Source organism: Pistacia vera, unplaced genomic scaffold (genome assembly GCF_008641045.1).
Source record: "Pistacia vera cultivar Batoury unplaced genomic scaffold, PisVer_v2 Contig406, whole genome shotgun sequence".
Taxonomy (NCBI): domain Eukaryota; kingdom Viridiplantae; phylum Streptophyta; class Magnoliopsida; order Sapindales; family Anacardiaceae; genus Pistacia; species Pistacia vera.
In genome coordinates, this window is record NW_022196231.1 from 929,787 (window position 1) to 951,854 (window position 22,068).

At 36.2% G+C, this 22,068-nt stretch overlaps 3 protein-coding genes across 3 annotated transcripts; 2 read left to right on the forward strand and 1 right to left on the reverse strand.

Annotated features, from left to right (window-relative positions):
• Positions 1-710: 710 nt before the first annotated feature.
• Positions 711-3,419, forward strand: LOC116142282. The gene is made up of 6 exons (XM_031427719.1): positions 711-916; positions 1,295-2,273; positions 2,383-2,508; positions 2,585-2,671; positions 2,787-2,959; positions 3,171-3,419. Exons 1-6 carry the CDS (start codon positions 776-778, stop codon positions 3,417-3,419), a joined length of 1,755 nt encoding a protein of 584 aa, XP_031283579.1. The 5' UTR covers positions 711-775.
• Positions 3,420-7,065: 3,646 nt separating this feature from the next.
• On the forward strand, positions 7,066-9,071 carry LOC116142257 (E3 ubiquitin-protein ligase AIRP2-like). The gene is made up of 5 exons (XM_031427699.1): positions 7,066-7,220; positions 7,810-7,972; positions 8,072-8,138; positions 8,353-8,587; positions 8,710-9,071. The coding sequence occupies exons 1-5, from the start codon at positions 7,126-7,128 to the stop codon at positions 8,918-8,920; spliced, it is 771 nt and encodes a 256-aa protein (XP_031283559.1). The 5' UTR covers positions 7,066-7,125; the 3' UTR covers positions 8,921-9,071.
• A 510-nt stretch (positions 9,072-9,581) lies between these two features.
• Positions 9,582-11,116, reverse strand: LOC116142243 (GDSL esterase/lipase At3g48460). Its single transcript, XM_031427684.1, has 2 exons — positions 10,389-11,116; positions 9,582-10,298 (listed from the first exon to the last, which is right to left on the reverse strand). The coding sequence occupies exons 1-2, from the start codon at positions 11,022-11,024 to the stop codon at positions 9,792-9,794; spliced, it is 1,143 nt and encodes a 380-aa protein (XP_031283544.1). The 5' UTR covers positions 11,025-11,116; the 3' UTR covers positions 9,582-9,791.
• Between the last annotated feature and the right edge of the window lie 10,952 nt (positions 11,117-22,068).

Sequence of the window (22,068 nt, forward strand, 5' to 3'; positions counted from 1 at the left end):
TGAAGCCAAACTTAATTTTCTGCTAACAGAAAATTGGTGTCAGACACAGGGACTCAGTTTTGCCAGTTTGGAAGCTGAAACCGGCAGCGCAAAAAACGCTACACGTAAACCTGAAGCACAGAAAAAGTGTGTTTGGAAATTGGAAGTCGAAACACTATTTGTAACTCACCGTTGGTAAGTTCTTATGATTCCCTTTTCTCTGTTTATTTTTCTTTTACATTTTATTTAACCTTTTTGGTTCTTCTCCTCTAACGTTTCTGTGAAATTTTTAATTTTTTTTCCTGCATTGTAATTAGTGGTTCATACATTGTATTTGCCATCAGGGATTAGGGCTTGTGACTTAGAGCTTTTCTTCACGACACCACCATCATTAATGCTCGTTTGTTTCCCTGGAAAATGGTTCCCGGAAAAAGATCTTCCAGGATGAAGTTTATGTCTAATATAACTTGAACTAACGCTGGAAAAAGCCTGAATTTTGTGTGTTTTACGCCCTCTTTTCTCAGGTATTTATTATCAGTACGATCATTGATTTTACTGAAGTTTTCTTTTTTATGATGGTTGTTATTTCGTTTTCTTTTTAAACTACTATGACCTTTGTAGGCAAGGGGTAGGTTATTTTCTTCGATTTTGCTTCTCATATTAACTAAATCCCTAAACCAGGTGGAGTTTATTTCAGTGCCCTTCATAATTTTGACCTGAAATCAGTCTCTTTCTTCCTTTGTTACACAAAAATCTAAGGTATTGCTGTGGGAAGAGCAATCACCCAGTATTATAGATGGACCGTAAGGGTAAGGCTAAAGCTTGTTTAGAGTGTACTCAGAAATGCCTACTGGTTCACGGAAACAAGACAAGCTCATCACCTCTCGTTTCCTCTTTTTTCAAAGTCATGATCGGAGATCGTTATTCTGAAGCTTTGGTATGATTCATCATAATGTTTTTTCCTGTTTAAGTTGGTTTATATGTTTATTGTCGTTTTTTATTTCCCCTTGTTTATTGATGAGGTCTTTTAATTCAATGTTTAGTTACTATTTGACATGTAGCAGGCTTTCATCAACTTTATTCTTTGTTTAATACTTGGTGATAATATAATATTTTGAAGAATAATGTGCAGTTTGTTGTGTTAAGTGTCAATTTGACACGCCCCACTATTTGATAATATAATACTTTTGGTCAGTTTAATTAATATCCCTATATTTATTTGGTAACAGTATGTCTCATTCTTATGAGAGATCTTTTTGATTTCATCTTGTTTAAAAATGCACACATCTGTTGTAACTGTGCCTTTTCTTCACAGTTCTTGCCTCCTAAATTTGCTCCTAGAGTTTCTGAATTGATTGGTCAAAAAGTCCTTCTTGAGGATTCAATTGAGCAGAGATGGGAAGTAACACTATGCAATCTGAGTGGTTCTTTTGCTTTTCGACAAGGATGGAATGCATTTTCATTGCACCACGGGCTAGAAATTGGAGATTTTGTTACATTCCATTATATCATAGGATCACACTTTGTTGTAAAGATCTACACTAAAACTGGATGCGAGAAGCTGGATTTTCCTGACAGAAATCAGAGGAGAAGATCTAGGACTACAAGAAAGTATTTTTCCAAAGATGGTCAATGCCACACAACTGACAGAGGTTCAATGAACAAACAGGGTTCAAGCGCCTCTGTTATTTCTGGGTCTGATGTACAAATTAGTCAAGGCCAACCTGAGGTGAATGATCTGGAAAAGGCAATTTCCAAATTTACTTCCGATTGTGGGAACTGCAAAGAAAGGCCTCAAGCTCTACCGAAATCAGAATACCTTGAAGAACCATATTACATAATTGATAGAGATTTGAGAGACATACAAGGAGAAGACAGAGGCCCTCTATTTGATCTGTCCTGCTTTGAGATGTTGGGAAACAACTGTAGTGCTGATAAAAGCAACAAAATCACAAACGGAGATGAAAGACATCCTTATTGTGCTGATATATCATTGAAATCTCAAATTGAAGATGTCTTAGTTAAAAAAGATCCAGTAGATAAAATGGTAGTGGACAGGGTTGTGGCTTCTGATGCATCTGACTTTGGTCTGATGGAGAATAATAATGATTTTCAAAAGATGGATAAAAAAGAAACTGTTTCTAAAAAAATTTGTTGCAACAGCAAGATTCCTGGGCATCTCTCATCTGCAACTGCCGTTGAACCCAAAAAAAATGCAAGGAACAGGTCTAATAGGTTAAATGGACCGTTCACAAGATGTCACATTGCTGAGGAAGGGAGCAAAGCCCAATCCAGTTAGTTGCTTCTCCCTTTTCTTGTATTCTTTCAAGTTTCAAGTGTGTATTATATGAGAACATTGTACAGTTGGTTTTTATTTATGTCTTTGTCATAAATTTTCTGCAGGATCACATGCAGAAATCGGTCAGGTAATGGCATCCCATAAGTATGAAGGTGGCCAGTTGAAATTTGCTGGAAATTTCAAGGAGTCCAGGATTCCAGTTTCCACCAGAATTCAGAATTGCCAATTGGGTAAGTGTGTCTTCATGGCTGCTTTTATATTCCTGCATTCTCATTCAACCAAAATGAACTGTATTTTGCTGAACAGGGGGCAGACTGAATATTGTTAAAAAAGAGCCAATAGAGATGACTCCAGAATTCTGCACTGATGGAGAGAAAATTCAAGACATATACGGTTCTAACTTTGCTTCTTTAACTTCATCTTGTTCATAGAGATTTGTCTCCTCATCTTTATGTTCTGATTCTGTTGTGTTCTGTCCAAATGTGTAATTACATGCAACGGAATGTAGGGAAGTTGCCACAGGTCGTCAAGGTGGAGAATGGCCAGAGTTCTGATGTCATGGTAAAAGAAAATCCAATTCAACTGGTGAAAAGTGAAACCCTGGATTTAGTTCCTATTTCTTCATCACCTGCAACAAGTATCTCTTGTGAAATAATAGCATCTGCCAATCAACCTTATCTTGTATGTTATGTACTTAACCATTTAGAGTTTAAATGATTTGAATCATTCATTTGGATTGCTGTTACTTATTTTCAAATTAATCCAAATTGTTCTGCATTGAATCATAATAAGTATATATCTTTCTTTTTTCACCCTTTGTCGAGCGCACTTTATACAAGTTGGACATTCAATCTGTATCTTTAAACAATGTATTGTTTCATCATTCATGCAGGAGTTGCCGACACGCTTGCCAACATCTTTAACGCAAGGAATTAAAAAGGAAGGGAAGGTGGTGGTTCTCCAGGATCCAGCTGGGAGAATGTGGCCAGTTCTCTACCAAGAAATATGTGAGTTTAAAATTCTGTCAAGTGGCTGGGAAAATTTTAGCAAGGCAAATAATATTAAACCGGGAGATAAGTGTGTTTTTGAACTTGAAAGCAAGCATGAGAGCATATATGGAGTCAACATTGTTAGAAAGTAAAATGAGCTCTGCAATTTCAAGTGGATGTTTTAAATCACACATCTGTTTTTTGTGTATGTATAGATGTGAAAATTGTAAGATCAGTATCCTCAGGAGGTATTTTTTGTAGTAGTACTTGACCAAGCTATATAGCACTTTCCATGTAAATATATGTTTTCAGGTTTGACAGATACCATATTAAGACACAATGTCTTACTAGTAAGCTATTCTATATGTAATATGTTATTAATTGGCATCAAATGCTTTTAGTATTAATTAATGTAACATTTCAACTTTAAAGGTTATCGAATAAGCAAATAAAAACATTTTTTCTCAAAAAATAATAATAATGTTTTAATAATTACTTTCATTTTATATCGAATTTTGAGTGTATAGACATATATAACTAATTTGATAATCATATTTTCCGAAAATGTAGAAGATTTATTTAAAGTATAAATCTAACAGTAAAATTTGGTGACTTACCAATTATACTATTAATAAAACAACAAAAGATATTTCCTAATATATAATGTTAGACTATGCTAGACTCGGATGGTCTAGATCAAGTTTAGCATTTATCTGTATGGTTTAACACTCTAATTAAAGCAAGTTAGATCATATTAGATAATGCTAGACTTAACTATATATGTCTTTGTTATTTTTATTAAGAGCAATTAAGTTAAGTCATGTAATTTTACTATTAAATCTGTCATTTAAACAAAACCTTAATATTTTAAAATTAAAATTATTAAAGATGGTTATACATAAGAATATTTCTTGAATTTTATATCAATATTTTAAAATTGAATAATGTAATACTTCTATACGTATGATTGACAAACAAATAGACATAAAATATACTAAGTGATACATTATCGTCATGTACAATTACACATTGTTCGAAATAAAAGATAGTGTAACTACTAGATAGGATGAACGCATGGTTAATGATAGCCAGCTTGGAATGAGTTAGAAAAATGGTAATGGAGTGATAAGAAACGATTTTTAAAGTGATTTGATAAGTATGAATCAAGCCTACGTCCACTATTATATTATTGTTTTGTATTTGCTTTATATATAAGGTGATTACAAGGTGGAAACACGTAATAACGAGCTAAACCTCTCTCTAAGTGGTTTCATGTACTTGTATGAATTGTCCTTCAAAATGAAGGTAGATTTTCCCTTTTATACACACTATTTGACAGTGGTTAGGAGTGTTGTTACCGCCTATGGGATGGATTACACGCATAATCCTCGTAATCTGGATCTAAATCAACTTCACCCATGCTTAAGTTTGAACATTCATGTTTAATACTGATGAGTTTGTTGGAGAAGTCATTTATTGTGAAAGCGACACATGGGATCAATCTATTGGATCTCGATACGATGTATGGACAGATGTCACAAATCTGGCAGTTGAAAAAAATGCCAACACATACTATTGTAATTTATGGTAAGCGATTATTTCATTTAAATGAAATGACTTAATATTATATATATATATATATATTAAAAATGGTGGGTCTTGCTAAACAAGGCCCAGAAAAATGGGCCTAGCCAACATACAATTCCCGAGTCCTGCATGAAGCCCTAATCTTGGAGTACTAAAAGTTAGAGTAAACGGTTTTCCCACCCAAGGTTTGCCTTGATAACAATTTCCCACTCAAAAAGTTTCAAAATATCAGTTTTCCACCGAAAGTCTGTATTCCGTTAATACCTAAAATACACTTCACTTTCTTAGCCGACATTCGGCAAGTTACCTAGAGTCAAGGTAAGAGTGATTTTGTATAGTAGAGACTAGTGGGTAGAATGGTGGTGAGTGGTGACCGATCAGTTAAGAATAGAAAATTTTAACTTTACGGTGGCCGAAAATCGGCGAGAAATTAGATGTCAGAGTAAAAGGGATTTTGTAGAGAGAAGACCAGACGTTCGAATGGTGGTGATTGAGAGAATTTTTACCATCGAAATTAGCTTTGGGTAGTAATGGAATATTAACTTTGGATGGGAAAGTGGCATTTTAAAACTTTTTGGGTGGGTAAGTGATTGAGGCAAACCTTGGGTGGGAAAAAGTCATATACTCTAAGAATAATCCCCCAACCACAAAATCATATATTATTTTTAAGCGAGTGGACCACCTACTCGTAACTGCTCAAGTGCTCAACTGGAGCCATTGAANAACGATTTTTAAAGTGATTTGATAAGTATGAATCAAGCCTACGTCCACTATTATATTATTGTTTTGTATTTGCTTTATATATAAGGTGATTACAAGGTGGAAACACGTAATAACGAGCTAAACCTCTCTCTAAGTGGTTTCATGTACTTGTATGAATTGTCCTTCAAAATGAAGGTAGATTTTCCCTTTTATACACACTATTTGACAGTGGTTAGGAGTGTTGTTACCGCCTATGGGATGGATTACACGCATAATCCTCGTAATCTGGATCTAAATCAACTTCACCCATGCTTAAGTTTGAACATTCATGTTTAATACTGATGAGTTTGTTGGAGAAGTCATTTATTGTGAAAGCGACACATGGGATCAATCTATTGGATCTCGATACGATGTATGGACAGATGTCACAAATCTGGCAGTTGAAAAAAATGCCAACACATACTATTGTAATTTATGATAAGGGATTATTTCATTTAAATGAAATGACTTAATATTATATATATATATATATATTAAAAATGGTGGGTCTTGCTAAACAAGGCCCAGAAAAATGGGCCTAGTCAACATACAATTCCGGAGTCCTGCATGCAGCCCTAATCTTGGAGTACTAAAAGTTAGAGTAAACGGTTTTCCCACCCAAGGTTTGCCTTGATAACAATTTCCCACTCAAAAAGTTTCAAAATATCAGTTTTCCACCGAAAGTCTGTATTCCGTTAATACCTAAAATACACTTCACTTTCTTAGCCGACATTCGGCAAGTTACCTAGAGTCAAGGTAAGAGTGATTTTGTATAGTAGAGACTAGTGGGTAGAATGGTGGTGAGTGGTGACCGATCAGTTAAGAATAGAAAATTTTAACTTTACGGTGGCCGAAAATCGGCGAGAAATTAGATGTCAGAGTAAAAGGGATTTTGTAGAGAGAAGACCAGACGTTCGAATGGTGGTGATTGAGAGAATTTTTACCATCGAAATTAGCTTTGGGTAGTAATGGAATATTAACTTTGGATGGGAAAGTGGCATTTTAAAACTTTTTGGGTGGGTAAGTGATTGAGGCAAACCTTGGGTGGGAAAAAGTCATATACTCTAAGAATAATCCCCCAACCACAAAATCATATATTATTTTTAAGCGAGTGGACCACCTACTCGTAACTGCTCAAGTGCTCAACTGGAGCCATTGAAATAAGTCAAAAAGGGCACTTTATAAAATTCAAATTTATCTGTTGGGTGAATAATTAATTAGCAGAATAAAAGTAAACCCAAAAAATAAAAAAAAATATTTCAACGTTCAAAACAAACTCATTTGAAGACCTATTCATTCATTCAATCTCTCTCCTTTTTAAGTGTTTAAGAGAGGAGAGACTGTTACTTCAAACAATTCAAAACCATTTTCAAGTCTCTTGTTTTGTTTTGTTCAACAAACAAGAAACTTTCTCTTTTGCTTCATATAAAAGATTACCTCGTTTATTGGCTCTTGAGTTGCATTTCTTCTCTTTCTTTTCAAAAATATTAGCATCAACAAGTTATCGAATCCCAGTTTCAAGTTAAAGAAATGATGGATTATCATGATCTTGGTGCTAGGTCCTCCTATGACTATGAGGACTCCCTTAAGCTTCTTGAGGCTGATATTCAGCATGCCAATGCGTTGTGAGTCTCTTCTTGGCTTTCTGTACTTTTGTTGTTTATGTTCTGATGCTTAATTTTGATTGAAATTTTTTATGTTTATTTTTTTTTCGAAAATTTTTAATGTTGATCATGCATTTTGATGGTTTTTCTTTTGTTCTGCTTATACTCTGAGAACCGTTTAAGTATGTAATTGATTTGAAATAAATGCTTAAAGTAACTATTTTTCTGTTTTACTCACTTATGCTTAGGATGAATTAATCCTCTTTCTTTCTAAAAAAACTAACGAAGGATCAAGAACTCATGAATTTCAGAATGCTTTTGAAGAAAGTGATATGGGTATTGTAAATTTTCAAATTTGAAGGTTTGGGTTTAACATCATCAGTTCACAGACATTTTGTACTATCATTTTAGGAACCCAGCTGTTTTTGACCTGTTATCATTACTGTCATTCAACATTCTCTTCTGAGTTTCCATTACATATTCAATGTTTTTTTATTTTTTAGTTATCATCCTAACTGAACCATTTCTTGTAATATCTGCATTGTTTGCCTGTTGAACTCTTTGTTTTGTGTTTACAAAAGTTTGCACGGAAATTATTTTATGTTTTCAGGGCAGCTTCTATCCCAAGATGTAAGGGTGGTTCTTGTCTTCAGATGAAACTGGTGAATAATCACTTTGCACCTATTTTCTTGTTTCTGCTCCAATGGATAGATTGCTCATGTACATGTCTACTTTCAAGTTACTTCAACCTTTTCCACATTGTTGTATATAAGGTAGGATTCCTGCTTGCCCAGTCCCATTTTATTTTCACTTCTTCATTTCAATTTGAATGAATTCAAAAGTATTGAAAATTGGAATACTTTTTTGGTTAGGTATGCCCGGATGAGAGGCCAAGTATTTCCTCAATAGGAAGAAAAGCATCCATTAGAGAGTTTTACAGTATGTAACTATCTCCTATATATATCTATTTTTCTTCCAAGAAACGTCTAAATCAACTTTGGCTTACTGCATGGTGTTATGTATTCATTTAAAGCAATTTTAGAGCTATATATGAACCCAATCATGGATAGAACAATATTCTGCAATGTTATTTGGATATAGTTCCTGCACTTGAATACAGTATGTGTTTGTTATAACTGAGGAAAAATTTCAGGTGTTATATTACCATTTCTTCAGCGTCTGTATAGTGATTCATCAAAGCTGGATATAACTCAAGAAGAAGGTCATGGATTAGAGCTGATTTCCAGGAAGAGATTAGAGGATAAATGGAAACTTTCAGATATGGACTTGGAGAGAGAAGATGAATGTGGAATCTGCTTAGATCCCTGCACCAAAGTGGTCTTGCCAAGCTGCTGCCATGCTATGTGTATCAACTGCTATCGTGACTGGTATATAAGGCCTCATTCCTTCATATTGGACTTCCAGCTTGGTTTAATGTTAATACAAAATGGAGGAAGAAAACTTCATTCTTAAAATTTAGAATTGTTTATTTCCTCTCTATGTGTTGCAGGAACACAAGATCGGAATCTTGCCCATTTTGCAGGGGAAGTCTTAAGAGAGTGGATTCAGGGGATTTATGGGTTCTCACTTGCAACAATGATGTGATCGATACTCAAACTGTGTTGAAGGAGGACCTCCTGCGCTTCTATCTCTATATAAATAACCTTCCAAAGGATATTCCAGATGCTCTTTTTTTCATGTATTATGAGTACTTAATCTGATCTCAACGATGGCATGAATGATGCGTAGAGACCATTGGATTTACATAAAAGTCAGGTGACTCTTCACACTGGAAATTTCATTCCCACTTGAAATTGTATAAAAAGATGTATATTCTCCTAATTGTAAGAGAATCAATAAGAAATAATAAGTTGGTCACTTTTTCCAGCATGAAAATTTCTATTTATCGATTTTGCACAAGGAAAACACCGAAGCATAAGGTTGAGTCTGTGTGATGAAATTTCTTGAATCCTAGATAGAAGCTTACTAGCTTTGCGGGACAAATTCTGCTGGCTTTTTTAATTTGTTGAAGGGGTGATGGTCAAATAGTACTTGATCAAACAACTGAAGACATGCTTTCAATTAACCTACTAAATATTCCACTTCTTGCTCTTTGCATGCTTCAATTTACTGAAGTAGTAGTCCTTTTATGGAAAGCAATCGCGGCATTTTTGAGCGTGTAAGTTGAGTAAAATGCCATAATGATCTATATTCAGACTTAACAAAGCTCTTCAGACTGACAACAGATTTATTTTAACGGGGACATTGTTTCTTCTCTGGTTCTTCAATGATCACCTGATCCCGGCATTGGTGATCAATATTTAAGAATGAAATCATCTTTAAAAAATGCTTTTATGATAGCGTATAAATGCAAGTTCGATCTTCAAACATGTTCCGAAACATGGATTGGACATAGCCAAACTAGAAACAGAATACATGAATTAGATATCAAACAGAGTTCTAAGATTGAATACATCTTTTGAGTTCCATTTCTTCACAATTATTTTCAACTAAGAGTTCAACTGTGCATCTGATCACAAAGACAAGCAGCACAAATATTGCTTAAGCTTTTTTTATGGCAAGATAAAAGGTTCATCCCTGGCGCTGTTTGTTGCCCAGTAAATAGTTGAACGAAGGGTGACTGTATGTTCCATTGAGAAACATGTCACTCATCACCTTATACATAGCTTCAGTGAGGTGAACTCCATCCCAATTAACATACTGAGAAGGGTTCGGGCAAACAGTTGCAGAAGGTGTACCACAAGCAGCGGACACGTCAAAGTTGTAGGGAGGTTCACCTGATCCACAGCATGCCTTGAAAGGCTCCTTGAAGCCATACTTTTCTGGACTTTTCATGACGGTGTGGAAGGCATTCCAGTAATCAGCGTACACAATGACAGCTTGCGGAAACTTCTGGCGGAGTTGCTGCAACTTGGCTTGTAGAGCAGCATTATGTGTATAACTTTGGTTGTTTACACTCTTTACACATCCTATATCGTCCCTATCATCCTGAGGAGCCAAATACATGGCCAGTGGCAAGCACCCTGTCGTCGGCAGTGCTTGAACAACAACATATTTTGCACCCTTCTTCAGCAATGCCTGCATATTAGTTCACAATCAACTGAGCTTTAGGTCTCTGTATATAAACTAAAACAGTATTAACATTAATGAATAATTCATTCTAATTACCTGCAGAAACTCAGTGAAGCTATCCATAGCGAGTTTGCGAATGGTGTCACCTGATACAGAAGATCCAAGGGTATACGCATAATCATTGACACCAATTTCACCTACCCAGAACAAAGCATCAGCAAGAGCTGCCTTGCATTCGGGCCCTGACTGATTTGACTTTTTACACCCTTGACTCTCCAAGAATTTGTTGAACCAAAGGAGCTGAGTTTGGATAGACTCAGGAGTAATGTCAAGAGTGAGGTTGTTCTTCACAAAGAAAGAATGATTTATTGCAGTGGCGCCAGCAACGGCAAAGTTGACACCATGAGATGCATTGATTTTGTTGTGGATATAAGGTGGCAAGAATGGTAAAGACAGTGATTCAGCTACAAAGTCAATCACTAGCCGTCCATCGGAGTATCGGTTGGTGGGGCGGTGAAAGTAGGTGATGCCATATGGAGGATTGGAGACATGGGCAAAACCGGTAGGTCCAGTTGCACTTCGGGTGTTGCCTGTGTCGGTGAATGAGTCACCGAAGGCATAGATCTTTTTGAAGGGACGTGGATTCAGTGCGTTAGGAATAGCAGTAGACACAGAAAAGAATATAAAGATGGTGATGATGAAGGCAGAACAAGGTTTTAAGGAGTGAGCCATTGTTCCAGTGCTCCAAAGCTCCAAGCCTAGCGACTAATTGCTCTCTGAATGTCCCTTGTGTGGCTTTTATATTTCTAATTTGAAAGGAAGGGGAGGATATGGAACTATAAGACTAGCTCAATTGGCAGTTGGGGATACAGGTTGAATACAAATTTGCATTTATTGCAGTTTAAAAGTTCATGTGTGAGTTTAATTCACTAAAAGTGAGTGTCTATGGGTGACACTTTTTTTTAACCTGTAACCGAGGCGTAGTCAATTAATCCTCAAATCTATTTAACATTCTATAAAACTAAAAGGCCAGATAAATTACAATGTTATTATAATGGATAGTTTTAAAGTTGAATTCAAGATCTAAAAAAAGAGAACAAATATTCTTGATCGTCAGACTAACCTCTTGGAGTTGTGACACATTTATTTCCTCCGGAAAAAAAAAAAAGAAAAAAAAAAACTGAGCATTTGAGCCAATTGTGGCATATCTTTATATCAAAGCAGGCAATTTAACGTTAAGTACTAATACCACACAACAACCACAACAGAGCAGCCTCCTGGCAGCGCTGGATGAGCCAGACTTTAATGAGGATTTGGACCCACTACGAGATTAATATAAAAGAAGCTTCTACTGGTGAGAATGGGGGAGGTCAGTTATAAATTTAGTGGTCGAGATCAAGTAGTTGGAAGGAAAAGTTAGTTGAGCCTTTACTGAGCAAGTCCCCACACCAACTGCTTCCCGGTGATTTGTGGCAAAAAAATTATTACGTTTATATTAGAAATCAAACAAAACTCTGCTTCTTGAGTTAAATTCGGAGCAATTCATTCTAAACTTTTATTATGCGGTGCTGTGATGTGGATCCTTAAATGTTACAACAACCAGCATAATTACACTTTTTTTTTTTCTTAAATTTATAATGGGACTGTTCAGATCAATTTATATATATTTCAATTAATCTTTTAATGTCGTAAAGTAAACGACTGGATATATCCAGTGTAGCCATTAACTACCCTTATTAATAGATAAGAAAACTCGAACTTAAAAACTTATATTAGACCATTTTATTCTTTTACCTCCAAATCATCCTGTGATAGTTTATAATATCACAAATTTGCCGTCTTAACTACTATGCACGATTTGGATTTCGGATCCACATCCTACTGTATGCATGTTGCCTGAAGTAGGTGCAACTCCATTTAGTGTTATTGACATTTGTCTCTCTAGCATTCGACCACCCACCGCTAGCATTTATATTTACGTATTCAATTATTCAAGCCCTTATTGTATGTATCTTTTAGGGAGGAAATTTAACTGGCGAGATCTCCCAAGTTTGCATTTAAAAAAATAACCCTTAAAATATTTTACAATTTTTTTTAAGTTAGAAAACTGACGTGGCACACTTTGAATTCATTAAACATGAAAAATAGATTAAACTGAAAAGATTTAAACATATGTGAGTAATATTATAATTAACGAAAGTTTGTTTAAATTTTAAAAATTAAAAACGACCCCCACCCTTCAAAATCGCTTAATCAAGCCATATACCAAAAAAAGACCGACGAACACCTTTGATTTCTCTATGATTTTCGGCGATAAAAATGCCCTATTTCTGGCAAATATTCGATCCCAAAGCTTCCTTACACAAAATCATGGCTGATATTCACAAAGAGGAGGAAAATCCAACCCCACTCCAAATCCTAGACTTTGGTGGCGGCGGTGGCTGTTCAAAGGCTTCGAAGAAGACGATCCGATGGATCATCCGATGAATCAAGGTGGCCCAGAGGCAGAAGAGACAACAGTGACACAAGAACAGAGAGAAGAATCAGAAAATGGTTCTGAAGAGGAGGACGTCGGCGAAAATTCGGGTGAGTAGAAGGATGCCGGTGAAGAAAGGGTACGTTTTTTACTTGTGGTTTTGAATTTGATGAGAAATTTGATTGATTTGTGCAACTTTAGGGGATATGTAGTTGATTTTATTGTTATGGTGGTTGTGGTGTTTTGTCGAGTAATTGGCGGGCATCGAGGGAGTGGCTTTGTTTGGATTCCAGAGGATGGGGGAAGGCAAGGGAGGCCATAGGGAGGTTGTCGTTGGGAGGTTGGAGAGCTAGGGATGGCTTGCAGCCCTCTAGCCCCCCTATTCCGCCACCTCCTGCCATCCTCGGCCCTCCAACCTCATGAAACCTACCACAACAACCTCTACAGGGCTTGCATTGGCTTCCCCAGTCCTCTCGAGGCCAAAAACACTCACTCCCCAATGTTCTCGAAGCTCATATCCCCCAAATTGGTAGCTTATTGGTTGTTTTGGTTCCTTTTTTTTTTTTTTTTTTTTTTTTTTTTTTTTTTGGCTGATATTTTGTATCGATGTAGCCTTTGGCCAAACACTAGTAACTACATATGACACTTTAATGAAAAAGGTCAATAGTAGAGGTGCAACAAGGGGAAGCAAGTGGAAAAGATTGGCCACAAATAACTTCAACGGTGTCCTTGATGATTTTCAGTTTGATGACAAGATGATGCAGTATGTATGGGGGGAAAGGCCCAAACATGGCAACAGTTGGGCAAACGTTAAAAGAGTATACTGCATCATGAACATCAAGGATTTGCATTGGATAACCGTCGTCGCACTACTAGAGGAGGGCTTGCTGCAGATCCTTGACTGCAACCCAAGTATTTGTTGAGAGAGGCAGTTGGAGACGGAGTTGCAACCGCTATGTATATTGTTCCCGCAGCTGTTGCGCGACAACGGGATGTTTCAGCACTTAGGTGATGAACTACTGACAGGAAAGTGGCCACTCAAGCGCCTTCCCTTCCCGACAAATGACTCAAGGTAAATTTTGTATAAAACTTACATAATACAATTGTTCTATAAGCTGATTGTAATGCTAATGTCTTCCTCCTATTGTAGTGCTGATTGCGGGGCATATGCGCTAAAATTTATTGAGTTCGATATGACCAACACCCCGATGGACAACTTGAATGACAAAATAATGAGAAACTATCAGGAACGTTGTGTTGTTGAGTGCTTCCATGGGCATATGGATCCCTTTTGACTGACCAGAACCCAATCCAAGTCATTGTTGATGTTGTCTTATTCGGTTGTTTTGAATAATTGGATTGTCTTGAATTGGATCAGTCGGTGTTGTTAGGCATCAGGTTATTGATACTTGAGTTGTGGTGTTATGTATGCTTTGTGGCCAAGGCCAAGGCTGGATAATGTTAGAAGGGGTGCTGTAGAAGAAGACGAAGAGGCTATTGTTGCTGCTGCTACTAATGTTGATGCTGATGCTAAAGGTGTGCTGGATAATTTTGGAGGATGGGGAAGTGGCTGAAGAGAATGATGAAGAGGGGGGATAGAGGCTGCTAGCCCTGCTTTTGTTTTGGCTGTATATAGGACATTTATTTGTTGTATATAATGTTGTAATTTAATGTAATTAACACATTTCAGATTTGTACAAAAGTAATTCAGTATTTTTTTCCCTATTTTGAGTTTGAGTTTATTTAGTATTCTTGTTACATGGCATTGATGTGTTGATGCAATTAGGTTGTCAAATTCAAGAGAAAATATGGAATTAATATGTGTTGGTGATTTTAGTTTGTCAAAATTTAGGAGAAAAGCTAGAAAAAATATGTATTGCCCATGATCGCTTAAGCGATATATAAGCGACTGCATATATCGCTTAAGCGACCAAGGGTCTTTTATACAGGATCACTTAAGCGAGAAAATAAATCGCTTAAGTGATCGTGCATCTGGGAACATCTAGATTCTTCCATGGACATAATCGCTTAAGTGATTCATGATTGTTTAAGCGACCAAGGGTAAAAGTGAAGAATTGTTTAAGCGAGACAATAAATCGCTTAAGCGATCGTGCATTTGGGCAGATCTTGATTCTACATTGGACTTGATCGCTTAAGCGATCCCAAATTGCTTAAGCGACCAAGGGTAAAATTGAAGAACCGCTTAAGCGATCGTGCATCTGGGCAGATCTTGATTCTACCTTGGACTTGATCGCTTAAGCAATCCATGATCTCTTAAACGACCAAGGGTAAAAGTGAAGAATCACTTAAGTGAGACTATAAATCGTTTAAACGATCGTGCATCTGGGCAGATCTTGATTCTGCCTTGGACTTGATCGTTTAAGCGATCCCAAATCGCTTAAGTGACTAAGGGTAAAAGTGAATAATTGCTTAAGCGATCGTACATCTGGGCAGAACTTGATTCTGCCTTGGACTTGATCGCTTAAGTGATCCATGATCTCTTAAGCGACCAAGGGTAAAAGTGAAAAATCGCTTAAGCGAGACCACAAATCACTTAAGCGATCGTGCATCTGGGTAAATCTTGATTCTACCTTGGACTTGATCGCTTAAGTGACCATGGGTAAAAGCGAAGAATCATTTAAGCGAGACCGTAAATCGCTTAAGCGATCGTGCATCTAGAATGATCTTGATTTCGTCTTGCACGTGATCGCTTAAGCGACCAAGGATACAAGTGAAGTATCGCTTAAATGATCTTGATTCTGCCTTGAACATGATCGCTTAAGCGACCAAGAGTAAAAGTGAAACATCGCTTAAGTGATCTTGATATGGCTTGTACGTGATTGCTTAAGCAACTAAGGCTAAATATATAAGATCACTTAAGCGAGACATGAAATCTCTTAAGCTATCCAGTGTATTCGGATTATTTTTATTATGCCTTTCATAAGATCGTTTAAGCGATGAAAACTTATAAACACTGGATCGCTTAAGCGATTCCTTTTTTTTTTTTTTTTTTTTTTTTTTGGAGTAGGTTGTCAAACCCATACAAAGTGACGTTAATGTGAACTTTGGACGTTCACAACATCACATGATTATTAACGTTAATGTTAAGCGACATCGGTTATTAACACTTATTAAGGCCAATTAAGAAGGATTATTTGCAACCTAATTCCATCAACACATATTAAGGTTACAACTGTATGATATATGGATGAACGTCATAGCGCACTAGCGTGACACGTTAGTACAAACTTACCTCATTTCATAAATATGGATGATGTATTTGAGAATGATTAGATTGAAATAAGCTTCAATTTTGACTGTATGATTAGTTCAGTGGACCATGATCTGTCTTGTGTCAATTGATTTGATTATTTATATCACTTAATCAATTTTTTTTCAAAATTATATTTTAATTAAACTAATTTTTTTACATCTGTACATAAACATGGAAAATAAATACTAAAGTATAGAATGATTCTATGTAATACAAATTTTAATGTTTTTAAAGTACCAAAGTAAATTACCCTTAATCGCTTAAGCTGATAGGTGGATGCATGGAGAATCAAGCATATCATACTATAATAAGTATAGTCATAGTTTAAAAAAAAATTCAATCCAATTGAAATAAGTAAGGTAGAACATATTACCTTAAGCTCTTAGCAACCTTGGAGACTCTTAATTTCAAGAGAAATTTAGCAAAAGAATATCCACACCAAGGGAAGAAGAAATTTGGCCAAGAGAGATTTAGGGTGCTTAGAGATTTTTATCTCCACACAAAAATTGATATATCATTTTCTTTATACATGAATCCTTGTAAACAATTCAATAATTGTTTTGGACTTCCTTAAACAATTCCATAATTGTTATGAAGTTGTTAAACTTCTTTAAATTATAGCATTGGATTAACATTTAATCACAATTACTAATTTAACTCTTAAATTGTTTACATAACAATTTAACCCTTAATTGTTTACAATTACAACCTCTTATAAAATCCAATTTAATATAAAGAAAATGATTAATATAAATAACTTTATTACCCTTGGTAGGTGCTAGCCAACCTTGGATAATCAACTCTCTTTAGCTATTTCTCCATTTTTCTTAGTTTTTATGTGTGACCTCTTAAGTTCACTGTGGCCTAGCCGTGGGCCCAATATCGTAGTCTATTTCGATATGTTTTGTCACAACCTGTGAAATGTCCGGATGATACAAATCTTTAGAAGATCAAAATCATCAAAGTATTCCCTACATAGGTAATATTAATTAGTTAATAATATTATATATTAGGCATTTTGAATGCCTCCGTAGAATATCATGTGATGGTATTAGTGTGGGTGATTATAAAAGTTATATCACTAGGGCTTAAATCCATCAGAATCATGCTAGTCATAACAGCACACTATGACTATGAAATTTAGCAAATGGATGTCAAGACCGTGTTCCTCAATGGATTTATTGAGGAAAACATATATATGGAACAACTTAAAAGTTTTGTATCCAATGCTAAGAGACATAAAGTGTGCAAATTGCATAGATCCATTTATGGATTGAAGCAAGTTTCCAAAAGCTAGAATATCCGATTTGATGAAACAATCAAAACTTTTGGTTTCATAAAGAATCCGGATGAACCGTGTGTATACAAGTGGGTAAAAGATCTTATTTCACTTTCTTCTATTGATAAGATAAAATATATATACAAAACCTATACACTAACATATATATATATATAAAACATAATACCTTGGAACTGATGACACGATTAATTCCTAGGGCATACACTAACATAAGCGATATATGGTTTCGCTTAAGCGATCATGTCTACTTAGCCTTGGTCGCTTAAGCGATAATAAATCGCTTACGTGATCTTGTCAAAGGCAGAATAAAGGTCATCCAACTATACTTGATTGCTTAAGCGATTTTAGGTCTCTCTGAAGTGATCCAGTATATATAGCTTTAGTCGCTTAAGCGATCCCGTACAAGCCAGGATTAAAATCACTTAAGCGATACTTCACTTTTACCCTTGGTCGCTTAAACTATCATGTCCAAGGCAGAATCAAGTCATCCCAAGTGCACGATCGCTTAAGTGATTTAAGGTCTCGCTTAAGTAATTCTTCACTTTTATCATTGGTCCCTTAAACGATCATGTCCAAGGCAGAATCAAGATCACTTAAGCGATTCTTTACTTTTGGCCTTGATCGCTTAAGCAATTCATGATTGCTTCAGCGACTAAGGCCATTTTGCTTCTTATCTCGCCGATCTTTTGATATTGTGTATATTTGAATAAGAAATTATATTTCATATTGTGGGTGAGCTCTATATTCAATCATAACCATCCATATTTATAAAATGAGGTACATTTCTACTAACGTGCCACACTCATGACTAATTCAATAAATTGATTGATTGATTGACTTAATACGACAATTATATTGATAATATTTATTTTTTCTGTCTTACTTCTTTGGGCAGCAATCAGTGTCGTACTGAGGTAATATGTGAAATTTTACTTATTTAAACCCTTTTTAAAATGAATGAAAATGAAAAATAATTAATTTGATTTAATACGTTATAAATGATGATTTATTCAAGGTAACAATTAAATTTAAAACATAAAAATTTGAAAACAACAACTCTTCAACGGTTGGCCTTGGCAACTCTCTTGATTTCATCATTCTTCTTGATGACAGAGCTGGAAATACAGGGATATAAAATCAGTTTAATGCGCCACAAAAGAGAAACATAATAACTTCATCAGATCGCTTAAGCGATCTGCTTGTCAGATCTGCATATAAGAAAATATCGCTTAAGCGATCTGGTGACCTGAGCAGTAGATCGCTTAAGTGACCAAGGATTGCTTAAGTGATCTAGTGTTCACCAGATCTAATCTGAGCAGCAGATCGTTTAAGTGATCTGAGGTCACTTAAGTGATCTTTTGTTTAGAGCTACAGATAAGAGCAGATCGCTTAAGCAATCCTTAGTCGCTTAAGTTATCCGATCTTATCTGCAGATTACTTGCTTTCTTGCTTTTGATAGATTCGAACCTAATTTTCTGGATCTGCATGTGATCGATTCTGGCAACTACTTCTCTTGTGGCCAAGTTGCTTGCAAATTGAGCACTTATTCATCCTCCGGGGAACCTCACAAGCTGATGGAATACGCTTAACTCTTTTTCTCCCATTTTCTATCTTCTTGAATGGCAAATGGATGATAATGTCAACCAACTCTAGTGACACCACCCATTGCTCTTCTGGAGAAACTGGATATATCGTTTCTGAATAAGCCAACATGTAGGGATTTACCATATATAGAAGGGAGCAAAGTTCCATGTAAATTCTTGAACCAAAATTCGGCTTCTGTTGGTGTTTCAGTGCTGCTAGTGTATGAGGACAAGGTAAACGTTGTATGTCAAGCACTTTACAGCTGCAAGTTTTACTAAGAATGTTAACTAGGGCATCCGGACTATAGCCATGCACGGTGAACTCTTGAGCATTAAAATGATAGGCAAATAGTGCATTTGACTGTTCCATACGTTATCGCAATAATTTTTCAATTGACGGAACAAGGGTTGTGATAAAATTATCGGACTCTATACGACACTAATGGAACCACCATGACAATGTCCTTTGGATTGCATCAAAAAGGGCAACTATTAGGAACTCTCTTTCTATTAACAACTTCAAATTTATGGACTCGGCTATGTTCGTAGTCATAACATCGAACCTTCTTTCAGGAAAGTAAGCTCTACTCCATCACTCGAAACCAACATCATGCTCAAGATACTAAGCAATTCTATCATCCTTAATTCGGATTTGTCATAAGTGCTCCTCGAACTCATTAACTCGATAAGCATTTACTGTCATGCAGTATGTCTGAAGGAGACCAACACACTTAATTCTTGTTTTATGTTCTCAACAAGGTGCCATACAGAATCTGTGATGTGCTTGAAGGTAAATAGTGGCAATCCCCTTCTTTATAAAGTTGTGTCTATCAGATATTATGCACAACTCATCACTGTCAGACACTATCGTACGTAATTGCTGAAAAAATCAAGTCCACCACTTGTCATTCTCAAAGTCAACCACACACCATGCAACGGGATATGTGTGATTCTCGCTGTCCTGTGTAGTGGCCACCGACAATATACCTTCATACTTTCCCATAAAAAAGCAACCATCAACAGCCAACACTTTTCTCATGTTTACAAAACCCCTTATAGCAGCAACATAAATAACAAAAAAATATTTAGACCTCATATTCTTGTCCCACTTCAAAGTCGTCTTGCTACCTTAGTTTGTCAACTCAAGCATATAATGGTACGCTCCTAATACTGCGTACCCGTGCTTTGGCATGCCACTCACAAAATCTTGTTCATGTTGTCTCCCTTTCCAGCATTTCTAATAACTAACAGCGCATCCCAACTCTGTGCACACAAGTCTTTGAATGTCCTTAGAAGATAGATCTTTCCCTTCAACAAACTGACTTTTAACAAATTATCCAACAACATCAGCGAAGGCTTGTCGATGCTCACCTGAAATATTTCTTAACCCACATGTGTGCTCACGAGTGTATGTGCTAACAATAAATTTTTCGGACTCCGCCAACCTTCTACAATAAACCCCCACTTGCACTTTCGGCCACGACATACAACCGTCACTAACGATGAATTAGACTTTTTAGTGATGAACTCAAAATTACCTCTCACGGCAACAAGTTTTAGCTTCCTCACCACTTCCTCTTTGTTGTCAAATAAATACCCTACGAGCAAGTCCGATCCATTAGTAAAAACATGAGCTGATTCACTACTACCTATAGTTGTTGTCTCTGAACCTACATAAAAGACCATAGTATTCTCTTCCTCACAAACTACACCTTCTACATTATCTGTATTTAAAGAAATCTTTACATCTACAGGAACATGTACGGGGTCCTCCTTGTCAACATTTTCATTATGTCGCACATGACCAACCTCTTCTACAGTGTCCTCCTCACCACCCAAATCACCGCATACTCTTGATTTTTCAACTAAGAAATCAATGCCCTCGTAGTTCAAATTAAAACCAGCATTCTCTCCTCCAACTTCCTCTTTTTCTCTTTCTTTTGAACCAACTTCCAACGGTTTATCTACAAAAGAAACCCTTAAAATCGGCCTCGAACCATTATCGCCCACATCAATCATATATAACTTCACACCGTCATCCGACTTTAATATAGTAGGAGGTACCTTATAATGTTCATGAACTCTGCTTAAAACATACTTCACAACTATATCACTACGTGAGCAACTCAAATCACCTCTTCTAATTATTTCATGAATCAACTTATCAAAACTAACCTCTGTGCTCACAGCAATTGGTATAACTTTTTTGCTCTTCCCAATCCACTTCCAACAACTTTCTTCCTCCACCCACTCACCAAAATATTCAACACCCAAAACAACTTGTCCCATGTCTAATAATAGCCAAATACCTATAATGCAAGAAAAAAAAATTATTAACTGATGTATTAAGGATTGATAGACTTTAAAAAGCATCTGCAGAATCGCTTGAGCGATCTGGTGTATCACTTGAGCGATCTGATATATCGCTTACTGGACCGCTTAAGCGATCTAGTATAAATAAGTCTGAATCGCTTAAGCAATCTGTTGCCATATATTAGACTTATAGCAGATCGTTTAAGTGATCTTCTATCATACACCTGATTACTTAAGCGATCTACGATCTGCTGCATTATACCAGACATAGTAGATCGCTCAAGCGATACACTAGATCGTTCAAGCGATCCATCATATCCAAAACACATTTTCAGTCATCTCCACTTACAATCGGTGCTATCACCCCCAGCTACCCACAATGCAAGAAAATATTCAATAAATTTCACTCTTTTCAACTTGCATTACTTCAAACACAACCCAATAACCTAAACAACTAAATCAAAATCATAACCCAAACTCAATCCATCATTAAATCTTTGTAAAATCGAAATATAAAATGCAAAGAGGAGATACACATACCTGGACGAAATGTCAGGAGGAGGAGGAGGAGAAGGTGGATCTGTGGCGAAGAAGACATTAATGGCGGAGGAAGAAGAAGATGTACAGGAAGAAGAGGTAGACGAAGCTTAGAAGAAACAACAACTAAGGGAGGGATGTGTTAATGGCGGGAGGAAGAAGAAGAAGGTGTTTGGGTTTGTTTGTAAGAATTTCGGCTCTTTAGGGACATATTATAATTTTTAAAAGATTACACATTATTTTATTAATCCTAATTAACCACTAATCATGTTTAATTAACCTTAATCAATAAT

Excerpts from the sequence above, each read along its gene's own strand:
- LOC116142282 (XM_031427719.1), top strand. The coding sequence starts at position 776 with ATGGACCGTAAGGGTAAGGCTAAAGCTTGTTTAGAGTGTACTCAGAAA. Across the intron at positions 917-1,294 it reads ATCGTTATTCTGAAGCTTTG|TTCTTGCCTCCTAAATTTGC; the intron begins GTATGATTCATC and ends TTTTCTTCACAG. Across the intron at positions 2,960-3,170 it reads CTGCCAATCAACCTTATCTT|GAGTTGCCGACACGCTTGCC; the intron begins GTATGTTATGTA and ends TCATTCATGCAG.
- LOC116142257 (XM_031427699.1), top strand. The coding sequence starts at position 7,126 with ATGATGGATTATCATGATCTTGGTGCTAGGTCCTCCTATGACTATGAG. Across the intron at positions 7,221-7,809 it reads ATTCAGCATGCCAATGCGTT|GGCAGCTTCTATCCCAAGAT; the intron begins GTGAGTCTCTTC and ends TTATGTTTTCAG. Across the intron at positions 8,588-8,709 it reads ATCAACTGCTATCGTGACTG|GAACACAAGATCGGAATCTT; the intron begins GTATATAAGGCC and ends TATGTGTTGCAG.
- LOC116142243 (XM_031427684.1), bottom strand. The coding sequence starts at position 11,024 with ATGGCTCACTCCTTAAAACCTTGTTCTGCCTTCATCATCACCATCTTT. Across the intron at positions 10,299-10,388 it reads GCTTCACTGAGTTTCTGCAG|GCATTGCTGAAGAAGGGTGC; the intron begins GTAATTAGAATG and ends ACTAATATGCAG.